Raw genomic sequence first — 15419 nt, 5'->3', positions numbered from 1 at the left:
AAAATCTAAACTCAAAAACTCTTATACTTATAAACTCATCAATTTATACACTTATAAACTCTAAACTCATAAACTCTGAGTGTGTGTGTGTGTGTGTGTGTGTGTGTGTGTGTGTGTGTGTGTGTGTGTGTGTGAACACACACACACACACACACACACACACACTCTAAACTCATTTAAACATAAACTCAAAACTCAAAAACTCGTAAACTACTTTAAACTTCAAACCACTTTAAACTTCTTAAGTTTAAAGCTCCCAGCTCCCAAGCAACTCCATAGCAACCAAACTTGAGTACCCTAGCAACCGTTTTGCAAGACCTATATCTCTGTATCAGAACATCGTATAGAGATGAGGTTTGGCTCTTTTGACTCATGCTAGCAAACAGCACTTCCAACATGCTACACATGCTAGCAGTGAATAGCTACATGCTAATAGCGATTAGTTAAGTGCTATATCATGCCAAGATCATGCTATGAACTCTATAAATACTCCATAGTAACCATCTGTGACAACTACCAACCACCTAGCAACACCATAGCAACCACCCAGAACACCCTAGCAACTGCCTAGCAACCGCCCAGAATACCTTAGCAACCGCCTAGCAACCACTCAGAATACCCTATCAACGGCCTAGCAACACCATAGCAACCACCCAGAATACCCTAGCAACCGCCTAGCAACACCATAGCAACCACCCAGAACACCCTAGCAACCGCCTAGCAACAGCATAGAAACCACCCAGAATACCCTAGCAACCGCCTAGCAATACCATAGCAACCACCCAGAATACCCTAGCAACCGTCTAGCAACCACCCAGAACACCCTAGCAACCGCCTAGCAACCACCCAAAACACCCTAGCAACCGCCTAGCAACCACCCAAGACACCCTAGCAACCACCCAGAACACCCTAGCAACCGCCTAGCAACACCATAGCAACCACCCAAAACACCCTAGCAACCGCCTAGCAACCACCCAGAACACCCTAGCAACCGCCTAGCAACACCATAGCAACCACCCAAAACACCCTAGCAACCGCCTAGCAACCACCCAGAACACCCTAGCAACCGCCTAGCAACACCATAGCAACCACCCAAAACACCCTAGCAACCGCCTAGCAACCACCCAGAATACCCTAGCAACCGCCTAGCAACAGCATAGCAACCACCCAGAACACCCTAGCAACCGCCTAGCAACCACCCAAAACACCCTAGCAACTGCCTAGCAACACCCTAGCAACCACCCAGAACACCCTAGCAACCACCCAAAATACCTTAGCAACCGCCTAGCAACACCATAGCAACCACCCAGAACACCCTAGCAACCGCCTAGCAACCACCAACATACCTTAGCAACTTCCTAGCAACACCCTAGCAACCACCAAAAATACCCTAGCAACCGCTTAGCAACACCCTAGCAACCACCCAGAAAACACAAGCAACCACCTAGCAACAACCAAAACACCTTAGCAACCCACTAGATAACCCCCAACAACTTTTTAACTTTAAACTACTTTAAACTTCAAACTAATTTAAACTTTAAGCTAATTTAAACTTCAAACTAATTTAAACTTTAAACTACATTAAACTTTAAACTAATTTAAACTAATTTAAACTTTAAGCTAATTTAAACTTCAAACTACTTTAAACTTCAAACTAATTTAAACTTTAAACTACTTTAAACTTTAAACTAATTTAAACTCCAAACTATTTTAAACTTCTTCAATCTTTCTGGTCCAAACTTTCTCAAGCCAACTTAAAGTTTGTCTCGACGAACTTTTGCATCTAGTTATTATTATTCTTCTGACCGTAAAAATTTACAACTCAAACTCCTCCTAGAGCTTTAACTCCACATACTCCAAATTCGGCTCAGACACTCAAACTGATCTGACTCGGTGTGCTATATCTTTTCAGACTGATCGGACTTACGGTTTTCCTAAAAATGACGATCAAAACTCGAAAAAACTCATTCAAAAACTCCCATTGACTTACATTGGGGAGTTCTAAAAAATTCAAACTGACAAAATTTAAATCTAAACACCTTGAAGACTAAACCAAACTGCCGTTCTATATACTATATGAGCCATTGAGACTCATTTAAACTAATGCACTATAAACTCATACACTTATAAACTAATTAACTTATAAACTCATGAATTCATAGACTTATGAACTCTTAAACTCATAAATTAATAAACTCTGAACTCTTAAACTCATTTAAACTTATAAACTCTAAACTCATTAAAACTTATAAAATCTAAACTCAAAAACTCTTATACTTATAAACTCATCAATTTATACACTTATAAACTCTAAACTCATAAACTCTGAGTGTGTGTGTGTGTGTGTGTGTGTGTGTGTGTGTGTGTGTGTGTGTGTGTGTGTGAACACACACACACACACACACACACACACACTCTAAACTCATTTAAACATAAACTCAAAACTCAAAAACTCGTAAACTACTTTAAACTTCAAACCACTTTAAACTTCTTAAGTTTAAAGCTCCCAGCTCCCAAGCAACTCCATAGCAACCAAACTTGAGTACCCTAGCAACCGTTTTGCAAGACCTATATCTCTGTATCAGAACATCGTATAGAGATGAGGTTTGGCTCTTTTGACTCATGCTAGCAAACAGCACTTCCAACATGCTACACATGCTAGCAGTGAATAGCTACATGCTAATAGCGATTAGTTAAGTGCTATATCATGCCAAGATCATGCTATGAACTCTATAAATACTCCATAGTAACCATCTGTGACAACTACCAACCACCTAGCAACACCATAGCAACCACCCAGAACACCCTAGCAACTGCCTAGCAACCGCCCAGAATACCTTAGCAACCGCCTAGCAACCACTCAGAATACCCTATCAACGGCCTAGCAACACCATAGCAACCACCCAGAATACCCTAGCAACCGCCTAGCAACACCATAGCAACCACCCAGAACACCCTAGCAACCGCCTAGCAACAGCATAGAAACCACCCAGAATACCCTAGCAACCGCCTAGCAATACCATAGCAACCACCCAGAATACCCTAGCAACCGTCTAGCAACCACCCAGAACACCCTAGCAACCGCCTAGCAACCACCCAAAACACCCTAGCAACCGCCTAGCAACCACCCAAGACACCCTAGCAACCACCCAGAACACCCTAGCAACCGCCTAGCAACACCATAGCAACCACCCAAAACACCCTAGCAACCGCCTAGCAACCACCCAGAACACCCTAGCAACCGCCTAGCAACACCATAGCAACCACCCAAAACACCCTAGCAACCGCCTAGCAACCACCCAGAACACCCTAGCAACCGCCTAGCAACACCATAGCAACCACCCAAAACACCCTAGCAACCGCCTAGCAACCACCCAGAATACCCTAGCAACCGCCTAGCAACAGCATAGCAACCACCCAGAACACCCTAGCAACCGCCTAGCAACCACCCAAAACACCCTAGCAACTGCCTAGCAACACCCTAGCAACCACCCAGAACACCCTAGCAACCACCCAAAATACCTTAGCAACCGCCTAGCAACACCATAGCAACCACCCAGAACACCCTAGCAACCGCCTAGCAACCACCAACATACCTTAGCAACTTCCTAGCAACACCCTAGCAACCACCAAAAATACCCTAGCAACCGCTTAGCAACACCCTAGCAACCACCCAGAAAACACAAGCAACCACCTAGCAACAACCAAAACACCTTAGCAACCCACTAGATAACCCCCAACAACTTTTTAACTTTAAACTACTTTAAACTTCAAACTAATTTAAACTTTAAGCTAATTTAAACTTCAAACTAATTTAAACTTTAAACTACATTAAACTTTAAACTAATTTAAACTAATTTAAACTTTAAGCTAATTTAAACTTCAAACTACTTTAAACTTCAAACTAATTTAAACTTTAAACTACTTTAAACTTTAAACTAATTTAAACTCCAAACTATTTTAAACTTCTTCAATCTTTCTGGTCCAAACTTTCTCAAGCCAACTTAAAGTTTGTCTCGACGAACTTTTGCATCTAGTTATTATTATTATTATTATTCTTCTGACCGTAAAAATTTACAACTCAAACTCCTCCTAGAGCTTTAACTCCACATACTCCAAATTCGGCTCAGACGCTCAAACTGATCTGACTCGGTGTGCTATATCTTTTCAGACTGATCGGACTTACGGTTTTCCTAAAAATGACGATCAAAACTCGAAAAAACTCATTCAAAAACTCCCATTGACTTACATTGGGGAGTTCTAAAAAATTCAAACTGACAAAATTTAAATCTAAACACCTTGAAGACTAAACCAAACTGCCGTTCTATATACTATATGAGCCATTGAGACTCATTTAAACTAATGCACTCTAAACTCATACACTTATAAACTAATTAACTTATAAACTCATGAATTCATAGACTTATGAACTCTTAAACTCATAAATTAATAAACTCTGAACTCTTAAACTCATTTAAACTTATAAACTCTAAACTCATTAAAACTTATAAACTCTAAACTCATTTAAAACTTATAAACTCTAAACTCAAAAACTCTTATACTTATAAACTCATCAATTTATACACTTATAAACTCTAAACTCATAAACTCATAAACTCTGAGTGTGTGTGTGTGTGTGTGTGTGTGTGTGTGTGTGTGAACACACACACACACACACACACACACACACACTCTAAACTCATTTAAACTTATAAACTCAAAAACTCGTAAACTACTTTAAACTTCAAACCACTTTAAACTTCTTAAGTTTAAAGCTCCCAGCTCCCAAGCAACTCCATAGCAACCAAACTTGAGTACCCTAGCAACCGTTTTGCAAGACCTATATCTCTGTATCAGAACATCGTATAGAGATGAGGTTTGGCTCTTTTGACTCATGCTAGCAAACAGCACTTCCAACATGCTACACATGCTAGCAGTGAATAGCTACATGCTAATAGCGATTAGTTAAGTGCTATATCATGCCAAGATCATGCTATGAACTCTATAAATACTCCATAGTAACCATCTGTGACAACTACCAACCACCTAGCAACACCATAGCAACCGCCCAGAACACCCTAGCAACTGCCTAGCAACCACCCAGAATACCTTAGCAACCGCCTAGCAACTCCATAGCAACCACCCAGAACACCCTAGCAACCGCCTAGCAACCACTCAGAATACCCTATCAACGGCCTAGCAACACCATAGCAACCACCCAGAATACCCTAGCAACCGCCTAGCATCACCATAGCAACCACCCAGAACACCCTAGCAACCGCCTAGCAACAGCATAGCAACCACCCAGAATACCCTAGCAACCGCCTAGCAATACCATAGCAACCACCCAGAACACCCTAGCAACCAACCAGAATACCCTAGCAACCACCTAGCAACACCATAGCAACCACCCAGAACACCCTAGCAACCGCCTAGCAACACCCTAGCAACCACCCAGAACACCCTAGCAACCGCCTAGCAACACCATAGCAACCACCCAAAACACCCTAGCAACCGCCTAGCAACCACCCAGAATACCCTAGCAACCGCCTAGCAACAGCATAGCAACCACCCAGAATACCCTAGCAACCGCCTAGCAACAGCATAGCAACCACCCAGAACACCCTAGCAACCGCCTAGCAACACCATAGCAACCACCCAAACACCCTAGCAACCGCCTAGCAACCACTCAGAATACCCTAGTAACCGCCTAGCAACAGCATAGCAACCACCCAGAACACCCTAGCAACCACCTAGCAACCACCCAAAACACCCTAGCAACCGCCTAGCAACACCATAGCAACCACCCAAAATACCCTAGCAACCACTTAGCAACACCCTAGCAACCGCCTAGCAACCAACCAGAATACCCTAGCAACCACCTAGCAACAGCATAGCAACCACACAGAACACCCTAGAAACCGCCTAGTAACACCCTAGCAACCACCCAAAATACCTTAGCAACCACCTAACAACACCCTAGCAACCACCCAGAACACCCTAGCAACCGCCTAGCAACCAACCAGAATACCCTAGCAACCACCTAGCAACACCATAGCAACCACCCAGAACACCCTAGCAACTGCCTAGCAACACCCTAGCAACCACCCAAAATACCTTAGCAACCACCTAGCAAAACCATAGCAACCACCCAGAACACCCTAGCAACCGCCTAGCAACCACCCAGAACACCTTAGCAACCCACTAGAAAACCCCCAACAACTTTTTAACTTTAAACTACTTTAAAGTTTAAACTAATTTAAACTTTAAACTACTTTAAACTTCAAACTAATTTAAACTTTAAACTACATTAAACTTTAAACTAATTTAAACTTTAAGCTAATTTAAACTTCAAACTAATTTAAACTTTAAACTACTTTAAACTTCAAACTAATTTAAACTTTAAACTACTTTAAACTTTAAACTAATTTAAACTTTAAACTACTTTAAACTTTAAACTAATTTAAACTTCTTCAAACTTTCTGGTCCAAACTTTCTCAAGCCAACTTAAAGTTTGTCTCGACGAACTTTTGCATCTAGTTGCATATTATTATTACATTCAGAAATAATGTAAAATACTGGTAAATAAATTGAAATGTTTACAAACATTCTAAACACTATAAACACATAGCTTATAGGTGATTGAATGGTATTCAGAACAGAGCAAGAATGAAAAATATAAGTAGCTACATAAACGCAGAGCCAAAACAAATTCATTTAAAGCGAAACTGAAACCGAGACTGTGTTGGTCTCACATAGCCTACCTCTCCCTTTGGCACGAATCCAAATGTCTCCACGTTATTTGTAAAACGAAACCCCTGTTTTTTAATGGGTCGTCTTTTTTTACAGAAAGCTTTTTCCAGGCTAGGAAATAACAGTTTTAAATTTTTTGTTGCATTAATGTCTTCAACAACAAATTACCATCAATGTTGTATTTATTCAGAATTACTCAAGGAATTTAAGTATTATTAAATTATTTTAAGAGAATGTATTCACTAAAAGGAAGGTTTAAGGTGTCCTTATTACAGTGTAATTACAGTGTTAATACTAATATGTGTATGTGTATATATATATATATATATATATATATATATATATATATATATATATATATAGATATATAAATAACAGAGAAAGAGAGAGAAATTCTCATTACATATCCATGATTTTTTTTAAAGTTCTTACTAAAAGAATTTAATCATTATTTACTACAAGATTTTTCCAGACCTGGCTGTAAAATATATTTTGCACAAATGGAAACACTTCCCCTAACGTTAAATTTAAAAATATCAACCAGTGCTTGCTTCATTTCACAGTCCTACATCAAAAGCTTAACCCCCTATGGTGGTTATACACGCTGCCAGGCGGTCCCTTATAAATAATAATCTCTCCTAATCTCTGTGAAGCACATCTCCATTTGCAACAACAACCTGGATTACTGCCTCAGAACATAGCCAGGTCAAATCATAAACATAAACCCAAGTATTACCTTCCTCCTGATCATCATTCTCCTCTCCAGGCTCCCCGCCAGCCTCGAAGTCCTGCTCCTGCTCGCCCGATGGAGCATCGCCCGCCGCCTCGGCCTCCAGTGCCGCCTGCAATCTGTCCGCCAGGTCCGCCTTCAGCCCGCGAGTGTCCAGGCCTCGTCGCTGGAGCTCTTCTTTCAGCTCATTGACTTTGAGCTTTTTAACATTAAGCCCGCTCATTGTTCATGCACCCCTACAGCAGTTTATTCCAAACTGTGCGCCTGTAGATCAGAGTAAACAAACCCGAGTCATTGATTGGTTACTGTACGCGCTCAGCGGATCATCTTCACAATCGCTAAAATATTAGCCCGCAAGCTAACTGGCTAACAGAGGCAAAGGTCTTTGCAGCCAAAATAGAATTTCACTGAATTGTATTTAGTGTTGAGGCATTAGTACATTAAATACAACACCATGCACATACCAAATCCATTTGTTTAAGTGTCAAAACAATGTAGTAACGTGGTTTACCGTAGCCATTGACTTAACGCACACTTAGCATTAGTGGTAACTAGCGAACTATGCAGTCAAATAATTTGCGCGCAAAATCCACCAGCTTCACATGCATACTCTAAAATCACCACATTCCAGTTTAAGCCACAAACAGAACATAAATACTTCCTCGTGTTTGCAGAAAACCAAATATTTACCTTTATCTGTCAGTTTCCCTCTCAAGCAAATTGTCGTTACGGTTGTATCAAAAATGGAGGGTGACCGTGGTAGCCCACTTCCTCCGCCTCGCGAGAGTCTGAGTGATCTCCGTCCCTGAAGCTGATTGGCTAAAGCTGCTGTCTGTCTGAGGCCCGTTTAGCCAATCATATTTGTCATACGCAACCATCTCCGTAAACTTCCGTTTCATGTCGACATTAATGTTCATGTCTTTCTTTCTTTGTTACAGTCTATGTTTCACATTCATATAAAAACAATGTAAACGTGTCAAATACAATAAATTTCCTTTTTATTCTGGGACTAAATCTAAGCCTTTTTATTCTGGGACTTCAATATATTTTTTAAGTAACGTTACTTTTTATAATTCACAGAGAACAAAGGAATGGGAGAAATGCATGTAGATAAAATTTTGCTCAAATAAAATAAAACCTTTGAGTTAAATATATTATGTTTTGTCCCAGTTACAATAACCATAAACTAGGATAAGTGCCAAAATAAATGGCACTTTAAATGTTTATAATATTTAATAAATATAATTTTAATTTATTACGAAAAGAGACGTCTCTACTTGTATTTGTTTTTATACTTTATATTTTACGTTTTTTTTAATTTGCGAGCAAATAAAGAGTCAAGACGATAGATCCGCGTGTGTCTAATAAGCAAGACCAATCTTTGCTATGTTTCTTATCTTGTTGATAAGTTTAGAACCAAAGGAATCTGTCCGTTTAGTGATTAGAACGATTGAATCAAATTCGATCGATTATTTTTGTCTAGCAATAGGTTATCTGCAGAGAGCGACTTCTACTGTCTTGTTTTACAATAACAGTCGTCAATGCTGAATAAGGAAGTACACTATGGAGAGAGATACTGGTGCAATCGCTTTAATTAAAGCTCTTGGGTGAGTAACACACACAAAAAAACGGCGATATAATTTTTTTTTATTTATTCTTGTCAAGATAATAACAATCACAGCTGTTTCGTTGTTATATTGCACAGGTATAAGAGCAGAGAGTGCTTGAAGAAATGCAAATGTGATGAATTGCCTTGCCCTTTGCTCACCTGGTTGGTCTCAGAACTAAGAGAAAGTTTTCCCGATGCTCCAGGTAACCCAACCCAGACAAGTCCTATACAAGCTTTCCATCCATTTGCTTTTTTAGTCGTTTGTTTTGCACGTAGCATATTTAAATGATTAGACCTGCACTTTTAAATCTAATAATGATGTAAATTTAGCTTTAATTCTAGGCCTGGGATTAAAAATGAAAACGTTTTCCTGCCTATAAGACAACATTTTGCACAACTTTGTTTAACCATCCTTTTTTTTTTTTTTTTTGCTGATATTATGCATAAAATGTAACTGTGCTTCAGCACGGAGAGTTGGTGGTGCAGTTCTGGTCGGGGAGTTGAGGGAGATGCTGAAGGAGATGTCCTGTCCTCAAAATGCTCTTATATCAGAGAACCTTTGCCCACTTCTGTTGTTCAGAGTGACTGGTACGGTAGGGAGGTGATGGATGTTCTCAATTTGTGCATTTTTAAGATTTTCTGTGAAGAGCTACTGTGCATATTATCTTTCAATTCACAGAGTATTTGGTGTCAGAGTTGATGGCAGCCCGTATGCTGACGTACAGAGAGAGTCATCCAGAAGATGCAGATCAGAATTGTGAGACAAATGGCAAAGAGCAAAGAAAACGGGAGAGTCTTACTATGGGCAATGAAGATGAGCATCAGGAAACCAGTCAAGTGGAAGAGGATAAAACTAATTGGCAAGAAGTAAATAAGGGTCTGGCAGAGCTGTTCCAGACTCTTGGCTTAGAAACATCTTCTCAGATGAGTGATGCCTGTGCAGAGGTAGGAAACAGATCACCACTGAATGTCTAGTAATTACTTGGTACACTCTTAAAAATATATGTTCCAAACGGGGGTTTTCACAAGAAACCTTTTAAAGGGTTAGTTCACTTAAAGGGGTGGTATCAAAAACTGTTAGCCTTTTATGTTCAAACCGGATTCAGAGAATGATGGAGAGACTCAAGAAGAAGTGACATGTAGAATGCAACAGGACGTTTCTGAATGGTTAGTTGATGAATTTATGTAGCTTATGTGTAGTTCTCTTCTAGTCATTGATTAGCATATTCTGTCTTGATAATCTATAAATCGTGTTCCGGGGGCGGGGTTTATGTAAATTTTAGGGTTGGTGATGTCACTAACCCGGGAGGAAGCTTGTGTAGTCCCTACCAGCCATTAGTTGTAGTCCTTAAAAAACGATCTCCCTTTGCTTTGAACTTTGAGCATTGTAACTTTGCAGATGTTGTTTATGCTCAAACAGCAACATTACACACTAACTAAAGTTAGAAAAGTGAAATCATAATCAACCACCCCTTTAAAAAATTAAAATTCTGTCATTAATTACTCACTCTCGTGTCGTTCCAAACTCGTTCGACTTTCGTTCATCTTCGGAACACAAATGAAGATCTTTTTAATGAAATCTGAGAGCTCTCTGTCCCTCCATTGACAGCTACGCAACTACCACTTTGACGATTTAAAAAGTTCATAAAGAGATTGTAAAACGAAACCACATGAATTGAGCGGTTTAGTCCAAATTTTCTGAAGAGACTCGATCACTTTTTAGGCTTTTATTCCCATGTAAACATTCATCAACTCACACATCAGTTGTGGTAAACAGAAGCTCAAGCATGTTCGCTTGACGTGCGAGAACCAATGAGGTTCATTCTCGTGTTACGCAGCACGTTTGAGCTTCAGCAAGAACCAATGAGGTTTGTTCTCGAGTGTCAAGCACGTTCGGCTGAGCCTCTGTTTATGTTCGCTGATCAATGTTTAAATGTGAATAAAAGCCTAAATTAAATCTGTTCATCATATAAAGCGATCGAGTCTCTTTAGATAATTCGGACTAAGCCGCTCAATTCATATGGATTAGTTTTACAATCTCTTAATTAACTTTTTGAAGCGTCAAAGTGGTAGTTGCGTATCTGTCAATGGAGGGACAGAAAAGATCTTCATTTGTGTTCTGAAGATCAACAAAATTCTTACTGGTTTGGAATGACATGAGGGTGAGTAATTAATGACAGAATTTTCATTTTTGGGTGAATTAGGCCTAACCCTTTAGGATCCCCACAGAACATTTCAGTGAACCATTTCAGTTCTTTAAGTTGGCATGTAATGAAAGTTGTGAAGACTTTTCTTCCCTATTATTACGTATATCAGAGTGAAACGCCTTTTCGAACGAGAAAAAAAAAGTAGGGCAGGACTTGATTTCGTCCATCAGGTATTGATTGGATGGTTGTTGTTTGCTAATTGGTTGATCTCATGTGAGTGACAGATTGTCCCGCCCTCGCGTCAGTAAACACGTCATCAGAGAAGAGAAGAGGGAGGGGAAGTTATTTTGATTAAAGATTATGAGGGCACATGAATTTAAAAAAAAGAATGATATGCATGATAAATCCTATCTAAAAAATATGACAATATTCCATAAAAAGTTTTTGATTTCATGGTGACTTTAAAAGAAAAAAAATATTTTTTCTTAGTTTGAAAAACATTTGAATAATCTAAAGAACCTTTTTCCACAATAAAAATCCTTTTTTTAAAATTGAAAAGTTCCATAGATATTTAAATTTTTTAACATAATACTCTCTTCATTCATTCAGGTGGAGTCACGGCTGACATCACTTCCAGAAGGTGAATTTCCAGAAGCGTTACTGAATACCAGTCTGAACTCTGCGCAATGGGTATGTATTACAAAGTTACATTTGGCCTATTTCAGAACTCTATTCCATAACAAATATTTTCACAATAATGTTTTTCACTCTTAGAAAAAGATTGATGACATCAACAGAGCTCTCTGTAAGGATTATGAGTGTCGGCGCCAAATGATTATCAAGCGCTTTTATGTCACACTACAATCCTTTGCTTGGGGAGAGAGGGGAAAGGTACTAAGATTTAGTTTTTGCAAACCTTCAAGTATGTATTGAAAGATTTTTTTCACAGAGCAAATTATCCCTTTTCTTTCAAGGAACGCAGTGCTGTGCTTTCTTCCATGGCCCCCTTTTCACCTTCTCCTGAGTCGTTCGTCTCCATTGCTATGCTGTTGGCGACCAGAGAGGACGAGTCTCGCATTAGGCCAGTTAAAGCAGGGCCTTCAACAGCTGTTCACAAGGTGCCCTTCACCAAAGTTTTGCTTCTAATAGTAACAATAATTCACTTTTCTCTCTAGCATTGAGTGCATTTAATTTAGTGAGGGAAATTACATAATAAAAGATATAAAGGGGTAATTCACCACTGGCAAAATGGGCTTTCAATAAAGTTTGGCTGCCTATGCGGTAGAAAGGCGGAAACATTTTTGAAATCGATGTAGCCAACCAAGGCCACTCCTAGTCTTCTCCTATTGGATAGGCTTGACCAGAGTCAAATACCTTGCTTGAGCAGGAAATACTTCTTAGCAAACTTGTCAACTTGTATTGTTGCCGTGTGCAAGAATTCAAAGAGTAAAGATTTAGCGGGAGTGAGTTATTTTCGGTTTCTAGTGAATGAAGGGTCCAGCGCATTGTAGGCAGTGGCTAATGGCAGCAAATAATGGTAAACACTGCAACGAAAAATCTGAAAAACCTCTGTGTTTGTAGTTTTTGGCCAAAGGAAGGGGAAAAAACTGACAGAAACTGACATTTCGTCAGTTAATAAGGAAGAAAATGAACGGGGAGTACCTTCTGTCCAACAGTGAAGCAAAACACTGTCACATACTGGTGTAACTCCCCTCATTCCCCAGTCTGGTTATGATTAGGATTAGGTGTGGGGTGGGGTTAAGACTTGGCAATTAACCTAAACTTACCATATCTGCTTTGTTAATAACCAGGGCTTGACATTAACACCCGCCAGCAGTGGCGTGTAGCGCAGTCACTCCTACTAGCCACTTTGGCGGGTTGAATTTTAATATATCAATTTTTCATTGATTCATTGAAATATTGTTTCTGTTACAGGGCTTGAATATTGGCATGGGATTGTGCATAATTTTACTCAATACTGCAGATTTTGTGCTCACACTCAAAGTGTGCGCACATAAAGCCACCTCTCAGAACTAAATTGAGTTATTTTTCACTGCTTATTGCGCTTAAACAGTCAAATACACACATAAAAATGTCAAAATGCCAGTCTTGGCGAGTATTCATGTAAACACAGTCAGTTGTGTTTTAAGTGAACGTAAACAGTTGAGAAAGAAAAGGCATGTGTAACAGTATAATGGGTCTGCGCGTCGGGTCTTACAGTGACAGCAGCCCTGCTAGTAACCCTCTGTCAATCTGACTGTCCGTGTTTACAAAAATGCAAAAGTACAATCTGTGGTTTTCACAAAAGCCCTGGAGCTGTCAAAAGTCTGAATTATGCATTTTGTGTCATCTGGCGGACTTTTGCTGGCAAATAAACATGATTGAATTCTCAGTCCAGGTCAGACGCAGAGAGAGTACACATTGTTCATTTCCATATACCCCCTCCGACATTGTAACAATACATAGCTGGTTGAAAGTCAGCGAACTTGCACTTTAAGAACAATTTATGCAAAACATTTGTTTCTGCAGGTACTAATGGGCAGTGTCCCAGACAGAGGGGGACGTCCAGGAGAGATTGAGCCACCGATGCCCAGCTTCACTGGCCGCAGTGAGGGAGGAGGTGGTGGTCAGTATAGAAAGAGAAGGCGAGAATATTCAGGAAAGAAGAAGAAAAATAAAGAAAATTAGTGGTTTGTTTTTTAGTGCTAGTTTTGTAACTAACACAACCCAACTCTAAGAGCTTATTTTTAAGCAATATTTCTCCTTAACATGAATGATTATGGACTATGCTTATAGATTAAAAAAATAATCCTTATTTAATGTTTCAGAGCACTTAATGCACAAATTTAATTTGAAAACAAAAAGTTCATTTCAATGAAATGTATAAATATGAATTGCTACAAGCTGTATTTTATTTTCACAATCAAGATATATGATATTATTAAAGGCAATTATGTTTCCTTAAAAACAAAATTTTCTCTTTAAACTCTTTTTTTCCCTCATTAGTTTTGCATGTCATCGTTTATTTTTTTTACATCTGCATTTGTCAGTGACAGTTCATTCAATGAAATCTACCAACATTCTTCTTGTTTTTAGTAATATTTAATATAATTTTTTAAGACCTAATTTGAGATTTAATTGAGTACATGCGTGTGAAAATATGTGTTGTTATGAATGGAATAGAAAGATCTTCATTTGTGTTCCAAAGATGAATGAAAGTCTTACGGGTTTGAAACGACATGAGGGTGAATAAATTAATATATTTTTGGGTGAACTAACCCTTTAACCTATTCTACTCTTTATGTTGGAAATGGTTTTATAAACTGTAAAAACTACCCTTTTGCAGTTTTATCTCACAAAGCTAAAGGGAGTTTTTCGCAAGTTGGCATGAAACACAAGTTGCGATAGTTTTTTCTACCCTACTGGGACATATATCCAAGTGAAACGGCTTCTCGAACAAGTAGAAATGTAGGGCGGGACCTGAGTTTGTCCATCAGGAATTGATTTGATGGTTATGGTTTGCTATTGCTGTGATGTCATGATGTGAGTGACAGGTTGTCCTGCCCTAGTCCCAGTAGAACGTCATCAGATAAGAGAAGAGGGAGGGGAAGTTATTTAGAAATTTTGTTATTAAAGATTATGATATTATTATTTAAAAAAAAAAAAAATAACGATGATGTGCACGGATAAATCATTTATTATAAATGCTGCAGTATTCCATATAAAAATAATTGTTAATTTTTTATTTAATGTTGACTTTAAACAAAGTAACACTTAGGGATAGTTTAAAAAAAATATTTATGTTATTGTTATAATATTCCTCAGTACTTTGGTGTTCATTATTCATGTGTTTGCCGTAAGGAGTTGAACTTGTGGGCGGTAAATGGTTAACTGGAGTGTTTGGATTAAGACGCTATCTGGTAACCAAGGACGATTCCGCGCTCACACACCCTGACAACATTTAAAAAGCGCTGAAACTTTGCAACACAACACTGCACAACGTTTCATTTCATGCACTTATATTTACACTAAGTTTAGGACGGAAAATATGTGTTTGGAGTCGAACTTTTATACTGTTTCGTTGTCACACTATGCTGCTAATGCGACCGTTTATTTTTATGCGAGTCATATTTTTCCCCTTATAATAACTGAATTATTTAGATTGAGTCTATTAAACTGA

The 15419-nt window shown here is 39.0% G+C and overlaps 2 protein-coding genes across 3 annotated transcripts in view; one reads left to right on the top strand and one right to left on the bottom strand.

Moving 5' to 3' along the window:
* hnrnpul1l (heterogeneous nuclear ribonucleoprotein U-like 1 like) overlaps nucleotides 1–8281 on the bottom strand; it is a 34100-nt gene extending 25819 nt beyond the window's left edge. For both annotated transcript variants that reach the window (XM_084115829.1, XM_084115830.1), the window contains exons 1-2: nucleotides 8174–8281; nucleotides 7490–7747 (exon numbers count right to left, since the gene is read on the bottom strand). In XM_084115829.1, coding sequence (XP_083971955.1) covers nucleotides 7490–7706 — 217 coding nt within the window. In that variant the 5' untranslated portion in view covers nucleotides 7707–7747; nucleotides 8174–8281. The remainder of the gene's footprint in view (nucleotides 1–7489; nucleotides 7748–8173) is intronic.
* A 687-nt stretch (nucleotides 8282–8968) lies between these two features.
* On the top strand, nucleotides 8969–14212 carry LOC311082935 (protein FAM98A). Its single transcript, XM_084114123.1, has 8 exons — nucleotides 8969–9090; nucleotides 9189–9295; nucleotides 9558–9680; nucleotides 9772–10037; nucleotides 11849–11929; nucleotides 12014–12130; nucleotides 12214–12357; nucleotides 13769–14212. The coding sequence occupies exons 1-8, from the start codon at nucleotides 9047–9049 to the stop codon at nucleotides 13925–13927; spliced, it is 1041 nt and encodes a 346-aa protein (XP_083970249.1). The 5' UTR covers nucleotides 8969–9046; the 3' UTR covers nucleotides 13928–14212.
* The last annotated feature ends 1207 nt before the right edge of the window (nucleotides 14213–15419 follow it).

This window comes from Abramis brama (genome assembly GCF_963993115.1).
Source record: "Abramis brama genome assembly, chromosome: 5".
NCBI classification, from domain to species: Eukaryota; Metazoa; Chordata; class Actinopteri; order Cypriniformes; family Leuciscidae; genus Abramis; species Abramis brama.
This window is presented reverse-complemented; position numbering and strand designations above follow the sequence as displayed.

Excerpts from the sequence above, each read along its gene's own strand:
- LOC311082935 (XM_084114123.1), top strand. The coding sequence starts at position 9,047 with ATGGAGAGAGATACTGGTGCAATCGCTTTAATTAAAGCTCTTGG. Across the intron at positions 9,681-9,771 it reads TCTGTTGTTCAGAGTGACTG|AGTATTTGGTGTCAGAGTTG; the intron begins GTACGGTAGGGA and ends TTCAATTCACAG. Across the intron at positions 11,930-12,013 it reads GTCTGAACTCTGCGCAATGG|AAAAAGATTGATGACATCAA; the intron begins GTATGTATTACA and ends TTTCACTCTTAG.